General features: G+C 39.7%; 1 protein-coding gene across 1 annotated transcript in view; it reads left to right on the top strand.

Moving 5' to 3' along the window:
* Positions 1-328: 328 nt before the first annotated feature.
* Positions 329-18,435, top strand: part of HCN1 (hyperpolarization activated cyclic nucleotide gated potassium channel 1) — a 288,556-nt gene continuing 270,449 nt past the window's right edge. The window contains exon 1 of the mRNA XM_039542782.1: positions 329-1,048. Within this exon, the coding sequence (XP_039398716.1) occupies positions 690-1,048 (359 nt within the window). The 5' untranslated portion in view covers positions 329-689. The remainder of the gene's footprint in view (positions 1,049-18,435) is intronic.

The raw sequence follows: 18,435 nt of genomic DNA, 5'->3' as shown, positions 1-18,435 counted from the left end.
TGCATACACACATACACCAATGCAGTCTCTCTTTGTCTCCCAGCCACAGGCACAGAGTGACACAACCCCAGACAAAAGGCACACTGTGGCCCTCCACTGTGACCACAGAAACGGGCCCACGTGCAACCCAGGCAGCAGGGGCATGCGCCGGTGCTTTCCGTGCACACACACAGAGCGCTGCTACGTGCAGCAGGCACAACACACCCTGATTTTGAGTCCCTGGCTCCCCAGACGCGTGGACACACGCAGTCCCACACATCCGCTTCCAGAGGGACACACGTGCAGTTAAAGATAGACACACGGAGCGAGGCGCGCGCGCACACACACACACACACAGTCTCTCCCCCTCCCTGTCTCTGACACACGCCCTTCCGCTCCCTTCTCCCCTCCCAGCTCCCGAGCCCCTCAAGGCCTGCGGGGCTCAATGTCAGGCCAAGGGAAGCAGGCGGGCAGAGCGCGGTGCGGCGTTGCCGCCAGCAGAGGGCAGGCGAAGGGAGCGGTGCGAGCGCCGCGGCTCCCCGGCGTGTCAGTGCCGGCTGGGCTCGCAATGCCAGGAGCAGCAGAGGGGCTGAGCTGCTGAAGGGCACCGGCGGCGGCAGGGAGGGAGGCGGCCGGCCCGCTGGCTGCGCTGCCCCGGACTCCCAGTGCCGCAGGAGCCCGGGCCAGGCTGGAGAGCGCTCCCCCGCAGCATGGAGGCGGGCAAGCCGAGCTCCTCGCCCGGCAGCCGGGACGATGGCAGCAGCAGCGCCAACGCCTTGCAGGCGAAGCCGGCGCTGGGCAGCCCGGGCGGCGGGAAGGAGCACGGCAACTCGGTGTGCTTCAAAGTGGACGGCGGCAGCGGCTGCGAGGAGCCCGGGGTGGGCTTGGAGGAGGCCGAGGGCTCCGGGCGGCAGTATGGCTTCATGCAGCGCCAGTTCACCTCCATGCTGCAGCCTGGGGTCAACAAATTCTCCCTCCGCATGTTCGGCAGCCAGAAGGCAGTGGAGAAGGAGCAGGAAAGGGTTAAAACTGCGGGGTTCTGGATCATACACCCCTACAGCGACTTCAGGTGAGTCCGGGTCCCCCGCGCGCTCCCCGGGGAGAGACCCGCCCGGCTGCCCCGGGGCGAGGGCCGGCGGCTCCCAGGCGCCTTCTGCACTCAGGGACCCCCGCCCCTCCGCTTCAGCGTGGCGGCTCCCCTCTGAACAGGCAGCGCAGGGACAAACTTCGGCAAATAAAGTGCAGCCAGGCGTGCAGAGCGCGCCCCGGGGCGCGCCCGTCCCCCATTGTGCGCACCCTGCAGCGTGTCTAATGGCCGTGCGCTGGGAGGAAGGGCGTCGGGGGGTGGTGGAAAGGAGCTGCCTGGGGGCGGGCGGCGTGGTCCCGGGTGTGGAGTGTGGCTCTGGGTGTGTGCCCACCACGCGCGCGCCTCGGGATAGCCTGGGGCGGCATCTGGCGCCTCTTGTCTTCGGGCGCCGTGGGAACCCAGGGCCATGGCCAGCAAGGAAGCCTCGCCAGGCTGTGCAAGGGCAGGACCTGAAACCTAGCGCTCGGTTCCCAGTCCCCGACGGGGGAGGGGAGAAGTGTTTCCAAAAACGCCCGACGACCTTGGCTACGAGTCTGTGATTACAACTTTGGAGGGTGTGGGGGGGGTCTCTTCCGGTCCCAGATCTATGTCATACAGCTTCACGGGGAGAAGAAGGAGACAGGCAAGGTAGAGAGACAAACTCGAGACGAGAGTTAGTGCGAAAACAGTCAAGCCGGAGGGTACTTTTTGCCAGTCGGTGCATTGTGTGAAGGTTGCAAACACTTGAGACAGACATCCCTTGTCACGTTATTTTAGTGTGAGAACTCGCTGTTCGAGCTTCGCCATTTGATGCTGAACGCACGGCGTGAGCTGTTCGGAAATATTTAAAGGTTATATATCCACGTGAATAAAATGCATGGACTTGAACGAGGACTAGGTGGACTGAGGGGGAATGGAGGTTTGCTTAATGACAGAAAGAGGTTTGTCCCTATTTAATTTACCTGGAGCTTGAAAGTCATCTAGAGAGCGCTCCCACTTTGAGCTATAACGTTATGTACTGGGGAGAAGGAAAACAGGTAGAATTTCTACCCGGTCCCTAAGTGGGAGCTAGCCGTGGTGCTGAATGATATGGTTTCTGAAAATCCCGGGCCAATGCTAAGCATAACCTTGGAATCTCTGCCCTTGTGTTTCCTGGAATATGAAGTATGTCAGTGTCCATATATACGGTAGAAAATATAATTGTGCCCTTCTTAGCCTTTTAAATGCCCCAGAAAGGGCACAAAAGATGCTGAAGAAGCAGGCAATGTTAAGAATCGATGACCTTTTCAATTTAATCCATTAATAGTTGGTTTGAAAGCATTTCCAAATTTATGAGGTCTGTCAGGTAATATAAAGCTAAAACGGTTCTGTAGTATCCTCGGAGAGGGGAAAATGACCTTGCCCAAATCAGGAAAAGCTTATTTTGTTTCCCATAGTGTCACATTATTGTATTATGCCAGGAATATATTGGAGTTCATGCTTCAAAGAAATCACTTATTTATTTCTAATTTTTCAAATACTATACAAAAGTTGCTTAAGATTTAAGTATATTATAGACTTTAACTGCACATACATTTTCCCAGAAAATTAGAGTGCAATATGACTTTTTATAGTTAAAACAGTAAATGTAATATTCAATTAGAATGTTAATGTCAAAATATTTTGATTGGCTATCAAACATAAAAATATACAATTAAAATAAAAATATATTTCCAAAAGGTACAACAATAAACATATAGGGAGAACTGTATTTATATTAAAAATCAATTATTGTGAAGAATTAGTTGTTTTACTACTTTATAAAAATTGGTTGGATGCCTTTGTACAATTTATTAATCACAATTATAGTAGTACTTTCTGAAATAATAAATGTACTTAAAAGGGTTGATAGTGTAAGTAAGCAGTTCATCAGTCTCTTCATATACATAGAATAGTGAGTGACTGTCATAGAAAGGGATACACCTGTTTAAATCAAATAGTTACACTGTTTTGTTAAAGAAAGAAGTAGGTTAAATAGTACGTTTTTCAAAAGAAATGAAAGAGAGATTCTTATTAAATCCTTGGTTCCAAAGTGACTATTTTCAAAGTGATGTATCACTCAATGGGATGTACTGGAACCTTGCATTCAAGCCCAAGTAAAGGTCAGCACAGCTATGAGAGGAGCAGAGCAGTCACTAAATTGTGACTGTCAGAGTCATGCTTCAATCCTTGCTTTGTCCTTGATCCCTAGGGGAAGTAAGCTGCATTAGCTCTTTTCTTGGAATAGTCTTTTTTTCCTCTTCCCATGCTAGCTCAGCTGCACTGGCAGGTGCATGTGGAGAGGGGAGCTGGGAGTCAAGCTCCACCTATTCCCCACTTGTCCACCCACGCTCTTCCTGCCTAAGAAGGGAATGTAGCAGCCTGCACAGGGTCTGGTGATGTGGATAGCATGCACAGGCAATTAAGGAAGTTCATTATGCCCCCTTGTTTCCCTGCATGAGTGGGCAGCCAGGCTTACAGTTCAAACTAAAGTGAGTAATGGTGGCAGAGTCTCGAATTTTAGGCAAATGTAGAACATGAGTAACTTTACTCATGTGAGTATTCCCATTAAAATCAAGTGGACTACTCCTGTGATTAAAGTTATTCAGGAGTATACATAGTTGCAGAATTGGACTCTTAAATGATATATACAGTAGAATAATATTTTATGTGGTATTAGTTTATGAATTAAATAGATTTCTGCCTTACAAGTGAAACATTTTATGCTGATAGACTCAGATGAAGTAGATGACAAGTATACTGATGGTAATCTAACACACAATAAGGACTGAATCTTCTCTTTTTTTTTCCAACGAGAGCAGATAGTACTCCACCCTTGGCAGTACTGGGTCCAATATGTGCTTGAACTAGTTGTATTTTGCAAATAAATAAAGCAGGGGGAGAGAAATATTTTATTATGTCAAAAATTACATTTAATCATTCATGCAGATTAGTTCCACAGCTTCTTTTTTTAAGTCCTAGTGGTGGTTCTAAGGCCAGGTTGATACAGTTTTTGTACCAGTATGACTGTTTCAGTTAGAGGTGTGATTTTTATTGGAATAGCTATACTGGTACAACTGCCTTAGTGTGAATGCAATTATACATGTAAAAAACAGGCCATATACAGGTATAGCTTATTTCCCTTCCTATACAGAAATAGATATACCAATATATAGACCTTTATACTAATATAACTGCTTCTCCATTAGGATGGTTGCATCACTTTAACTCTACAAACTGAAACAACTCTTGTGTGTAGACAAGGCTTAAGGGTATCTTGGACCCATACTTGCACTATGAATGCCTATTATACTAGCATTTTAATATGGTATATAAAATCATTTTCCTTTCATTCTGTTCCTACTTTAAGTGCCTCTTTACATTTGCATTTTGCTATCAAGATAATATTATAAAAAGTAAATATTTGACACCATCAGGCAGGAAAGACATTGAGTAATATAGCTCCTAAAAATAGTAAAATTATTACTGACTAATTCCATCACCAGTACAAAAGGCATAGAGGCTTTTTAAATGCCACTGTACAAAATAAATTTGGGCATCAAGTGTAAATTATAAAAACATAAGAATATCATGTTAACTATTTCAAATGTGGGCAATTTCTGACGTGCATTGCTGTAAGTTTGTGTTGTTGTTTTCCCCTGTTGCTGAAAATTTTTAGTGCATCAAACTTACTTGAAGCATTCTTTTTTGCTTTAGATAAAATATTGATAACATTTCCCCTTAAAAATACACTGTGGGTTTTTGTGTAAGATTATCTGCTGTACAATATTTTGTTGTGTGGATGTCATAGCTTTTAAATTCCTTCTCTGACCTTTTTTTTTTTAAATGATATGAACAGTAGTGTGGAAAGCTCATTGCATAAGATGTAAAAAAAATCAGTAATTTGATTCAGTTGCTAAAATTGTTGCTGTGTTTAGCACCATATTTTCTGGAAGCATTAGCTTGTCTATGCTGCAGAGAAGACTGTTCTCCATCAGATATGTATGCTTTTGGGGAAAAAAGTTCCATAAGTATTACGTAGTTTCCCCGTAAAGGGACCATTTGTTTCCGGTAGTCTCTTGCAAGAGAACAACTCCATCTTCTGGGGTTTAATGTCTAATTAGCAAACCATTATGTAAGCTCTGTACTAAATACATGTCAGAAACTCTGTAGTATGCCTCCATTTATCTCTTCACAATCTAGCAGTGATTACTGAATCTGTAACCCTGGATAAGATTTCCTTTTGACTGTGATAAACACACTGTTGTAACTCATACAATTGTTTTTGTTACAGGGTGTTTATTAAAATGCTGAGTGTCTTCTGTGGGATGTAGAGTGTGCTCAGATCCATTGAAATCAATGGGCCTGCTCACATGTGTAAGGGCTACCCATGTAAAAGAGAGTTGCAGTATTGGGCCCTTAATCTATCAAGCATGCTGTGAAATAGAACACCGATAAAGAGATGTTCTCAATGACTCACTTATTTTTGTATATGTTTTAATCATTTGATCGCATGCTGATTATTGTATTTAATGGTTAACCTTGAAGTAGTGTGACTTATTCATTATCCACTTCCTCTGTTAGGGATATTTTATATGCCTGATTTTCAATCAGGTGCTTGCCCCTAATTACTCAACCCTGCAACATTTAGGCACATCAGTAGTCCTATTAACTTTATTGGGACTGCTCATTTGTGTTAGGGTCTTATGGTCAAGCCCTATGAAATCTTTCTTTCATACATGACAGACTCACAAATCAGCTCACATCTGCATAGAATCTATGCAATTGTGCATATATTATATAATATCAGGCAGTATACATACAAAAGTGAATTAGGAAACAAAAAAGAAAAAACCTTAAGATTTAGAAGGGTGGATATTCTGCTTTACAAAAATGGCATTCAACTCTTGACAGTGTTAATTGTCAGAATCCCTGTGCTGAAATCTGCTATGTTAGGAGTGCAAATCCTCCCCCTCCTTTTATGATATCTGAAAAAGAAAAAAATAAAGCCAGTTCTAAAACTTCAGCAGAAAAGTTCAGGGTTTAGTGAATGGAAATGGGGTATGCCAGATGCAAAGCTTAAATACAACTAATATTAAACAATAGTGGGTTTTATTTATATTGCATCTACCCAGATCCACAAAGGTGCCTTAGTCCCAGTTTTGGCTCCACTGCAATTCACAGAACTCCTGCCAAACCCTGTACACACTCATTTGATGCCTAAGTTTTCAGAGTAAAAATTTCCTAGCTGCCTATGTTTCTGTCTCTGAGCATGTGCATTGTTGCCTCCCTCTGGGAATCCAGATACCTATTTCCCTCCTAAGTCCTAGAGCAATTCACGAACCCAGGGAAGATAAGCATTCAGCCATGTAAATTGTGTATGGGGCCTGATCCTGTATGCATGTTCATAGGATGCCTACTGGATTGGATCCCATTCAAATCTGGCCATTGGAGATGGTGGTACCACCCACTTTATTATATGTTTTAGCCCAGTAGTTAGAGCACTCACAATGGGATGTGAGCAACCCAGGTTCAATTTCCCCCCCTTATTTTCTAAAACTAGTACGGCAATTCTTATGAACAAAACTTTTACAGAACATGAACTCTTCCTTTTGTGTGCATGAAAATGGAGAAATATAAGACAGATATGTTATCCTTATGGCTGAAGATAGTTTAGCATTAAAATGCATGGTCTCAGCCCAAGTGCATTTCCAGTATTTCACTACAGTGTTGTACTCTAGTATAACAACACATTCATTACATTGCATCTCAGAATTAAAATATGCAATTTTCTTTAGCATTTTTTCCTCATCTTTTTACAGGCAGGTCAGTATTTCTAATTTACAAACAAATTCTAAGAAAGTTAATTTAGATGCATCAATATACCTAGTCACAATGGGAAACAGAACTCAATACACTTAGCAAAAAAATCCAAACTCCTTTTTTCAACCTATTTTCAGTTTAACTTAGAATTTTCCCATAAATTCTGTAGCACCCAAGGGAAGTGCACATCACTTCTTGTTCTTCATAAGAACTGTTCACCTTTTAGTATTCAACTAGTCTCTGCACATTCTAAACAAATATACGTATGTGTACTGTGTTCACTTGTGCCTCTGGAACGTGGTGCTTCTTGGGCTTTTTTGAGTCTTTGCAATTTTGTGCATGGTGATTAATTGTATCATGGTAATTTTTCACCTTTGCTTCCTGTACTATTTGCTGATTTGTTTGGACTACAATGATATAAAGTTCTTGATTTAATTTTATTTTGAAACTTATATGTTGTGAGATCAGCATGATATTTGGAGTTGGACCAGAAGATATAAGTTGCATTAGCAATGGGAAAACTGTTCTTATGAGCTGCCAGTCACTGTATTTTGCAACCTTTTTGTTGGCCAATTATGTTAGGCAGCATTGGCATCCACTTCAGCAGAGCTCTGTCCTTGTTTGTCATTTTATAAAGGTATTTCTGGAGTGACCCATTTGGAGGAATTTGAAGTTAGTGTATTGTGTGGTGAATGCATGACACAGTGATTAGAGTACAGAACCGAGAGCCAAGGTTGTTGGGTTTATTCGCAGCTTCACCCATAACTTTGGCAAACGAAAATAACTTCTAATTTTGAATGTCTCGGTTTTGAGAGTCCAGTTTGAGACAGCTAGGTGTCTCAAGACACTCAGAAATAATACCTACTTACCTAAGAGGAATATTGAATATTGTGAGGCTTAATTAATGTTTGTAAAGTTATTTTGAGAGTCTCAGATGGAAAGCACAATATAAATGCAAAGTATTATTTTTATGAGAAAAATATAAATGTATGAACAGTAGTGAAAATTCACGTAGTTTGCTGAAGTATGAATTTCTCAAGCAATGTGCTGTCTCCTTGTGCTTTCACCTGTATGTGCGAGAGCCCTACCTTTCTATCAACATGAAATTTTTAAGAGAGGAAACTCTTAACCTAGTCTGTAACATTTAATTTTTTAACATTACAGTATTGTGCTTGTTAATTGCTTGAAAGGCCTTTAGCCATCTATTTCCTTGGTTCTTTCCCAGAGGCTCGATTTAATTTTAAAAATTAGAGTATTAAGTTCTAATTATTGGAGGGCTCATTCTAGACATATAGCAAGGCATGTTAATAACCAAAAACTGTATCAGCTGGAGTCAGCGTCAGTGGTACTTCAAGGACACTGTAATTTAAGCTTTCACAAAAATTGTATGTGAATAGAGTGTTGGTAGTCAGGATCCAGAAATTCAAGCAAGTTGCATGATATTTTGAAATAGACCCTTTCCCCCTCAAACTCCTAATGTTACTGCTTTTGTTCATGGTGCAACTTACTATAAAGCAGGAATAGACCTGTTTTGGGAAAATGTTTATTTCATTTCCACAGAAATACTTTCCATCAGTCTGCAGAATAAAATAACTTAGGCCAAATTCTGGTCTCAGTTACACTGGTGAAATTCCCTCAGTGGGGTTGTAGCTGTGTAACTGAAAGCAGAATTTGGCCCTTATTGGCCCTTCCACTCTGTTATATAGAAATCTTATACAATGAAGTATGTTTTTCAGTAAGTTGATATCCTAACAGATTTCAACACACTGCTGTGTCAAATCAACATATTTTCCAAATATGAAAAATATCACAAATAAGTGATACTTGTTATATCATGTAGTTTGTTTTGTCTTGAATAAGTAAATGCTGAAATAAGACAGGTTTGTTTGAATATGAGATTAGAAATGGTCAAAGCAGTAAAAGAGTTTAATTATAGACAATGCTTCTGTGGGTCACAACTGAGAATACCGAATTCAGGACAAACTACTGAGAAATAGGGCAGATATACCCCCGAAACTGGAGGTTATTCTCCCATGAGATATACCAAACCAGCAACAAACGTAAACTTCTGTTTCACCACACTGGTGAAGTCACAACAGCAGTTTCCTTAGGCATTCCACTTCTCGTATCACCAACAAAAACACTAGACTTAGAGATGAGTGGTTCTTTAAAACCAGTTTAATCAAATAAAAGGTTCTTCTGATCCCAAAGAACCAGCCACACACCCAGGTCAGTATACAATTCAGATCTTACCCAAAAATCACGCTGTTGCCAGTCCTTTAAAATCTAAAATCTAAAGGTTTATTTATAAAAAGAAAGAAAGAAAGAAAGAAAGGTGAGAGTTAAAAGTGGTTAAAGGAATCAAATACATATAATAATTGCAGAGTTCTTGGATCAGGCTTGAAGCAGTGATGGAATAAACTGCTGGCTTATGTCAAGTCTCTGGTTGTTTTCAAATCATTGGAAGGTCCTTGATTAGAATGCTCCCATTAGTATAAATCCATAGTCCAGAGGTTTGAGCAGGAAAGAGGCAAAATGGAGATGTTTCCAGTGCCTTTTATAGCTTCTCTCATGTGGAGGGAAACACATTGTTCTCACTGTGGAAAACTACAGCAACAAGATGGTGTTTGTAGTCACATGGGCAAGTCGTGTGTCCATGCCTGATTCTGCTTAGTTATAGTAGAAACCATTACCTATACCTCAAATAGCACGTTCACAGGAAAGTCCTTTCAGGGTCGATGGGCATCTTCCATTGTGAGTTAGAGGTTCTTTTGATGGCCCACTCAATTTGAATAGTCTCTCCAAGATGTGCTGGCTAATTACCTTGTGGGCATTACCCCAGGAGCAAATATTTAGAAATACAGGGATAGAGTCTATACTCATAACTTCAAATACAAAAATGATGCTTGCGTACAAATAGCATAATTATATTCAGCAAAGTATAACCTTTTCATAGACATGTTACTTGACCTTTGTACAAGATTTGTTGCAATTATATAACAGTGGTAGCAACAATGATCTACGTGGTCATAGTTTATCAGATAACGTCACAATAATTATAGAGTTAAGTCTGATAGTGTTTGAATGAATCTGATTTTTGCAATTTTCTCCCTTTATCTATCAAAAGAGGAAAAATGGAAAGCAAGCATTGCAAATATGCTTTAACAATATGATACTAAATACCATGGACCAACTTCTGCTTTCAATTACACATGTACAACCTCATTGAAGGCAAACCAATTTAAAGAAAAATGTGGCTTGTTCCCTTTTGAGTGTTTTTTTTTCCTTTTTTTAGTACAGCTTTAGGCTCCAATCCTTCCAAAATGTATGCATATACTTAATTTAAAGCACGTGAATAGTTCCACAAGAGTTAAGCATGCCTGTGTTTGCAGGACTGGGACATGAATCTCAAATCATGTATGTAATATACTGATAGAAGCAAATCTGTAGGTTATCACCATAGTAAAGAGTTTGTCAATCTTCGAGTAGTGACACTTTCTCTGGATTTCAGAGGCTTTTTCTCTCCCTCCTCCCAAACTAATAAAAATCCACAAAAGTGCCTCTCTACACTTGTATATCTGGATGATTTCAATGGAAATCAGGAGCCTAAATGCTTTTGTGTATAGGGACCATAGACAAGTGACCTAAAGAAAGTTAGAGTAGTCTGAGTTGTGGGAAATATGAGGAGATTTTGCAGTAATAAACATAAAATCCTGCACCAAGGAGATGAAATAAACAGAACAGATACAAAATTTCAGTTCCCGGGAAGATAATGGAACAAATAATTAAGCAATCAATTTCCAAACACCTAGAAGATAATAAAGTGATAAGTAACAGTGAGCATGGATTTTTCAAGAACAAATCATGTCAAACCAACCTAATAGCTTTCTTTGACAGAGTGACAAGCCTTGTGGATTAGGGGGAAGTGGTAGATGTGGTATATCTTGACTTTAGTAAGGCTTTTTATACTGTCTTGTATGACCTTTTCATGAACAAACTAGGAAAATACTAGATGGAGCTACTATAAAGTGGGTGCATAAGTGATTGGAAAACCATTCCCAGAGAGTATTTATCAGTGGTTCACAGTCAAGCTGGAAGGGCATATCAAGTGAAGCCCTGCAGGGATCAGTTCTGAGTACTGTTCTGCTCAATATCTTCATCAATGATGTAGATAATGGCACTTATATACTTATAAAGTTTGTGGATGATACCAAGTAGGGAGGGGTTGCAAGGGCTTTGGAGGACAGGATTAAAATTCAAAATGATCTGGACAAACTGGAAAAGTGGTCTGAAGTAAACAGGATGAAATTCAATAAGGACAAATGCAAAGTACTCCACTTAGGAAGGAACAATCAGTTCCACACATACAAAATGGGAAATGACTGTCTAGGAAGGGATACTGCAGAAAGAGATCTGGGGGGTCATAGTGGATCACAAGCTAAATGTGAGTCAGCATTTTACACTGTTGAAAAGGAAAAAAAAGAAAAAGAAGCAAACCTCATTCTGGGATGTATTAGCAGGAGTGTTGTAAACAAGACATGAGAAATAATTCTTCTGTTGTACTCCATGCTGATATGGCCTCAACTGGAGTATTGTGTCCAGTTCTGGGTACCATATTTCAAGAAAGATGTGGACAAATTGGAGAAAGTCCCGAGAAGAACAACAAAAATGATTAAAAGGTCTAGAAAACATGACCTATGAGGGAAGATTGAAAAAAAATTGGGCTTGTTTAGTATGGAGAAGAGAAGACTGAGAGGGGAACGTGGTAACAGTTTTCAAGTACATAAAAGGTTGTTACAAGAAGGAGGGAGAAAAATTATTCTCCTTAACTTCTGAGGATAGGACAAGAAGCAATGGGCTTAAATTTAGGTTGGACATTAGGCAAAACTTCTTAACGGTCAGGGTGATTAAGCACTGGAATAAATTGCCCAGGGAGGTTGTAGAATCTCCATCATTGGAGGTTTTTAAGAGCAGGCTAGACAATATTAGAAAATATTTAGTCCTGCCATGGGTCCAGGGGACTGGATTAGATGACCTCTCGAGGTCCCTTCCAGTCCTGTGAATCTATGATTCTATGAAAATGGGGGGAAATAACCAAGTATGCACACCTGTCACATTAAAGCAAGAAATCTATAATGTGATTAAAATAACAGGGTAGTCTGCCACTTTAAGGGCCAGTTCTGGAAAGGAGCTCCGCAGGCAAGTACTGAGAATCATCCAACCCATCTGGACAGCATCAAGTGATTGGGGTAGATGATTCCCAGCTAGGCGATGTGCATATGAGGGAAGTTGGACCAGAAGATAGATGGGAGTACTCTGTCCTGTAGTTGTGGCAGAAGAGTAAAAGAGGGCCAGCAGACCATGTGGACATGTCTGGGCTGGGGGGAGTTCCTGAATGTTAAACTGTCCAAGGTCCTCATAATCTAGGTTGGGAACAGGACTATTACTTTATGGTGTTTTTTTTGTTTGTTTGTGTTGACTAAACATGGCTCTAAGGTAAGGGCTATAGACTGAACTGGGTGTGGCTAACTTTTATGCCTGGGCTGGTGATCAGGCCCACCAGCCTACACACGTCTTTAATAAATCCAAGCAGTATAGTTGCTGCAAAGATCAAGGTTGGGAGTAGATAGGGAAGTGATCTTCCAGAGTATTTCTGTTTTAAGAAGGGGTGAAAAATGTGAAAAACTTTATGAGCCAGAGACTTATTAAACAATAGAGGTTGCATGTGTGGGATAATTCAGAGATAAATAACCTGATTTAGGAGCCTCCAAGACCAATATAGGATTTTAATTGTATGTATTCTCTCAGTGAATATCCAGTGGCTGTTTATCACTTTGTATTATAGGTGCTTAGTGGGGTTAGAAAAGTAACTCAGAGGTGTGTTCTACTGCCTTTTTTATGGTTTACTAATCTATTGTTCAAAAGTCTAAAAATGGTGGAAGTGGTGAGAACCTGTGTGTGTGTACATCTGAGGTGAGGGATAGATTTTTTTACTGTAGCTATTCTAAGAACAGAATAAAATATTAAGAACAAAAGTTTAATGTACTAGAAGAGTCACGTCCCTTGGGCTCCTAAGTGATGTGGGACTTACACTCTCAAATCACTTAGGTGACTTTCGATAATTTTACTCCATAGTCTCATGCATTGTCTGAAATGATACTTCAGAATAATCTGAATCAGTTTCATATTCACTATTGGTTGGATTACATACTTGCACACGCTGTGTTTTCCAAGCTAACATTAACTTTTCAAAGAGTGTCTTTCTTTCAATAATCTGAATGGATTTTGTGTTTGTTGTTTAAGTTCTCTTTTTGGCACATTAGCATAACATTTAAGGCCCTTGGCTTCCCCCGTATTTTCCCTTACCTCCACCATTGTTGAATTGGTGTATTGATTATTGTTTGATTTCTTAGACCGCAGTAGTCAATAAAGGTTCAGTCTCCTAAATGGCTACAGTAGCAGGAAGTTTATTATCAATGTTATTAGAATGAGAGACACGAGGAGCACATGAGACACAATTGCAATTTACCATTAGTTCCTTTATTAACAAATCCACAGAGTGGATAAACAATATCACAGTAGAGCGACAGAGAGTGTACAAAGAGTTTAGCCCTACAGCTGTCATTACTCATGCAGTGGAACCACAGAGTGTCAGTCATCCTCCTCCTCATCTTCATGGTCCTAATCATGACCAGTGGGTGTCACCCTGGTGTGTTCCCAGGCACACAGGCTGAGATACAACTTTTATAATGGTACACTGATGCCCACTGAGGTTCATACATATTTATGAAGGTTTGACCCCTTTTCTTTATCTGTACTTCCACACCCAATTAAATTTAGGGTGCCCCACTTTTCATAGGCTAACTTGTTAGTTCCCCTTACACTTATTAACATTTACATTATTCAGTGACCATAAACTCTTGTGGTTAGCATATTACTAATACCCTATGTCTGCAAAAATTCCCAGAATACTCTAACTGACTTTAACTGGTACATTACAGAACATAGCTCCTAAATACCAGCAGTATAAAACACTTAATGCAGCATTCTGTCTCATGACATCTTGTGATATAGGGTCATTGCTCTCTTGTGACAGCTTACAATCATTCTAGGGTCACTTACTGGGTAGTTGCTTTTGTCAAGTCTTTCCTTAGGCCTGGGGTCTATTTTGGTTAAGCTAAATATCTTACAGAGCTGAGGCCTGTAGATTCTATTACAACATTAATTAATACTTATATTTACGATATAGAGGTGACATATAACTGAGAACTTTGTAGCCAAGGATAAAATATATTATCTAATTGGATGTTCTAGTTAATATTGGGATAAATCCCAGACAGTCTGTTTGAATTGTTCATAACTGACAGTCTATATACTATATGGACTAAAGCAAATTAACATTTCTTCTTTTAGAAACTTAAACCTATCTTTCTTAAGGAACATTAACATCTGACTAAAAATGTTTTCCCAAATCTCTCAAATAAAATCTCTTCTGCTGAAAGAAAGATCCATGTTCATTTAGTCAACTGAATTTAAAGTGAACCTGGCTGAAAAGTGAAAATAGACTTTAACTCAAGTGTTTTTTCAACCCAGTAAGTTAAGAGAAGGTTCCTTCTAGTTTATCAAAACAATAATAGTTTTAACTGTTAGAAATAATTTTCCTTTTACTTTTCATGATTATATTTTCAGATCTTAAGTCTGTCATTGAAGCTTCTATGAGTGCTAATTCTAGCAGCTTATCAGTGGTTACAGCTATAGGCAACTTTACTTGCAGGCAAACATAAGAACATAAGAATGGCCGTACCGGGTCAGACCAAAGGTCCATCTAGCCCAGTATCTGTCTACCGACAGTGGCCAATGCCAGATGCCCCAGAGGGAGTGAACCTAATAGGCAATGATCAAGTGATCTCTCTCCTGCCATCCATCTCCATCCTCTGACGAACAGAGGCTAGGGACACCATTCTTACCCATCCTAGCTAATAGCCATTTATGGACTTAGCCACCATGAATTTATCCAGTCCCCTTTTAAACACTTTCCTTTGTCACCCTTAACCCATACTTTGGGTGGATGATGTGAAGAGCAAGTACTGGTGCTGTGCAGGGTAATGTAAGAATAGGAAATACTTTGTCTGAACTCTCAAAGATCAGAAAGAATTTCAGTACTATGACACTTCAAAGTCGATAGTGGAGAATAAAACATTCAACCAAAATATAAATCTTGCTGGTGAAGTAGATTGTTAAATAATTCTCTTTATATTTTATTGGGTTTTGATTTTATATATATTGATAAATATTTATAGGTGGAGCATGTAGTTAATGTTGAACAAGTTTTCATTCTTGAGGATTCTTTCCAGATACTTAGAATTCTATCAATCTTCTGCCTCTCACCCTGAAAATTGGCATATTTCTTCTCAGCCGTAGAGTGATTTCTTTTCCATTTTGTGTAATTACACTTTTTTGTGTGACATTATTTTGAATAGTTCTGTTGCGTGAATGGGACAGGAGAGAAACAAAGTTTGTCAAGGACATAGCATGTAGGTTAGAAATGTGCCTTTCAGCTGGTCAGTTAACATCAGTTTTCATGTAGCCAAATTACAATGGTTTTAAAATGCATTTTGTGCATACATGCTTGTTATAACCTAGTGATCTGCCGACTTTCTATGAGAACTGATAATGCACACATATACAAGTTGAATGCAGATTTCCTTTTTATAAATAGATCTTGACGTTCTACTGCAAAGATACATATATTTATTTTAAAAAAATGTCATTTCCATTAACATGGACTGTGACTTGTGGCAATGTTGATGACAAAGGTATGTGTTGGAAAGAGGCAGAGCTCTGGAGGAGTTCTGCCTTGCTGTATTAGTTAATGTGAATATGCATATGAAATGAGGTATGAGCTCTAGCTTCACTGGTTGCACACATTTTTCAGGATAGAGCGCTTTACTGCTTTCTAGCAAATAGTTGAACACTTATTAAAAATAGGCAGGGAAATTCCATTATTATTTGGTATTGAAGTAGCCTGCAAAGGACCTATTGAGGAATGGAGCTCCATTCCACTAGGCTCTGCACAGACACATGAAACACTGTTCCTGACTTGAAGAGCTTAGTCACTGAGCTTCAGACTGGTGGACCATGTGGGATTTGTGCAGATCTACCTGTGTGGAGCTCAGTGAAGCTTCAGAGCTTTTCTAAAGGAAAATGGAACAACAAAGGACTGTAATGAACAGCAAGAGCCTAAGGAGAAGGGGCAAAGGTAATAGTAATATGTTTACATGGTTATACAGGCAAAAAAAAAGGCACATCTTGATGGCACACCCTCATTTGGAAAGTCATCTTTTCTATAAATGAATAATTCAATAGATATCAGCTATACTTAATAACTGCGCAAGTTAGCTGACAAGTTTGGCTGATTCATTTTAGTCACCACAGCATAAGTAACCAGGCTGAAAGAAATCTAGATTGCACTTCAGACAGTAAATCACCTTTTTTTCTTAAGGTCGCTAACCATTATGATACAATCTCTAATTGCACATTATTTGCTATTTTCAGCACAGGATTCATTATTTCAGTCAATGCATATGTTGGATGGTGAAAAAGGCAGTGTTGTATAAATGAGGTTGCGTTATGGAAGGAGAAGTGCATAGGGACAGTGTAGGGATGGATGATTTTTGTCTTGCTTTAAAGATGAGGATAAAGTTAAATATTGAAGTGCTGTTAACCACTGAACATTGTCCATCCCACATACCGAAGGAGGCAGGATTGCTGCAGAAAATATAATATGTCATCATTTAATAAGATTGCATCATAATAGATACAATCAGGGGGCAGAGTTAAGGTTGCTTACACAACCTTAACTTTGTCATTTCCTGTATGTTTGTGTATTATGCATAGTTTTAAGTATTCTTTACTGCCTTGCTATCAGAGAATGACATAAAATAATATTTTTGTACAAAAAATGCCATCCCTTGAAAGCACAACAAACAATCTTAATTTGTATATTCTAATGTGGTACTTGATTGAGGATATAATACCAATCATTGTCTGTAAAAGGTAAAATGAATAGATATGTTACCTTTACTTAAAGTTTGCAGGCACAAACATAGGCATGGGAACTAGCAGTGCGGCAGGTGCTGCAGCATCCCCAGGTTTTACTCTGAAAAGTTTGCTGGTGCTGTCAGAACGAAGCTAGCATTATTTCGCAGTTCTTTAGAATCCCAGAGCTGTGTTGCACCCATGTGGTGTGAACGCAAATTGTGCTTTTTCACATTGCTTTTGAACACACATGATTTACAGTTTCATTAGCTGGCTTTCAGCATCCTGGCTATAAAAAGTGTTCCAGTGCCATTGGATGCAAAATCTGGTCACTATAACCCTATAATGCCCAGGGTTACAATAAAAAGTTTCTTGACCCTTCAATGATGCTTTTATTTGAATATCCTGGAGATGATAATACAGAAAGGATTACCTGAAAATTTGTTACATTACATTCTCTGTATTTATTGACACATTCAGAGTAACAGGGAACTTAGAGCAGAAGAGTCAGACACATAAATAGAATCAACTAGGTAATCATGTAACTCGAAGTCAAAGTATCATGCTTCTACTTACATTCATTCACATTCTACATCAGTATCACATTTCAGCCACATATGTATCTGTTAATAGGTAGGGACCACACCACACACAGCACTGGGTATATTTTGCCATCTAGACCTTTGTGGATTTTTTTAAACAATTATTAAATAATATAAACATGTTGAATATATTTGTTTTCTGCAGTGTACTTTGCATGCAAAATATGAAAGTCTTCCTCATTTTTTAGGTTGTAACCCCATTTTAGTGTGGTCTTGACTGTATACCTAGTTTTGCATACAACAGGCCCAGTTTTACCATGTGATAACAAAACACATGTTTACAGTTGTTGTCAATTCTGGGTAAATCTTACTTGTTGACTTAGATTCGTATGGAGTCCTTCTTCTAAATTATTGATTCAGAATCAGCCCAGGTTGTTAGCAACCAAAAGTAGTTACCACTTCATAGCTCTTTGGTGGCCTATATTAACATCTCTGTTTTGTGAGAAAAATACACTGGAATGAACAACTTGGTGCATGTATCAAAAATTGTTGGCAGAGGCAGCAAAGATGGAAAGAGTGTTAATCTCACCAAAGTGGTGTTACTAGCACAGGGCTGAGGCATGTTGGTGATGACTGTGGTATAACTTCCACTGTCACTGCCTGTACAGTACCTGCTGTGAGGATATGCAGAGCACATGGACTTCTTCTTGTGGGCAGAAACTTTAATGATCACTAAAACAGTAGTAGCGGTGAGTGTTTGCAGGAGGGGTAGTGAATGGGTTATAAAAATCTATTCAAGAAAAATACTGAGTATTGGAATTCTGAAATGGAATGAGGGTGTACTAACACTGGCATACTATTAACCATGTTTTTGTTGAGTACAAGCGTTACTTAGAACTCCAAGTTTCTAAGACACAGGAGCGTACTGAGTGCCTTAGGTTTGATTATGGATGGAATTGCTCTTTACAG

Source organism: Mauremys reevesii, linkage group 6, assembly GCF_016161935.1.
Source record: "Mauremys reevesii isolate NIE-2019 linkage group 6, ASM1616193v1, whole genome shotgun sequence".
In the NCBI taxonomy this organism is placed as follows: domain Eukaryota; kingdom Metazoa; phylum Chordata; order Testudines; family Geoemydidae; genus Mauremys; species Mauremys reevesii.
This window is presented reverse-complemented; position numbering and strand designations above follow the sequence as displayed.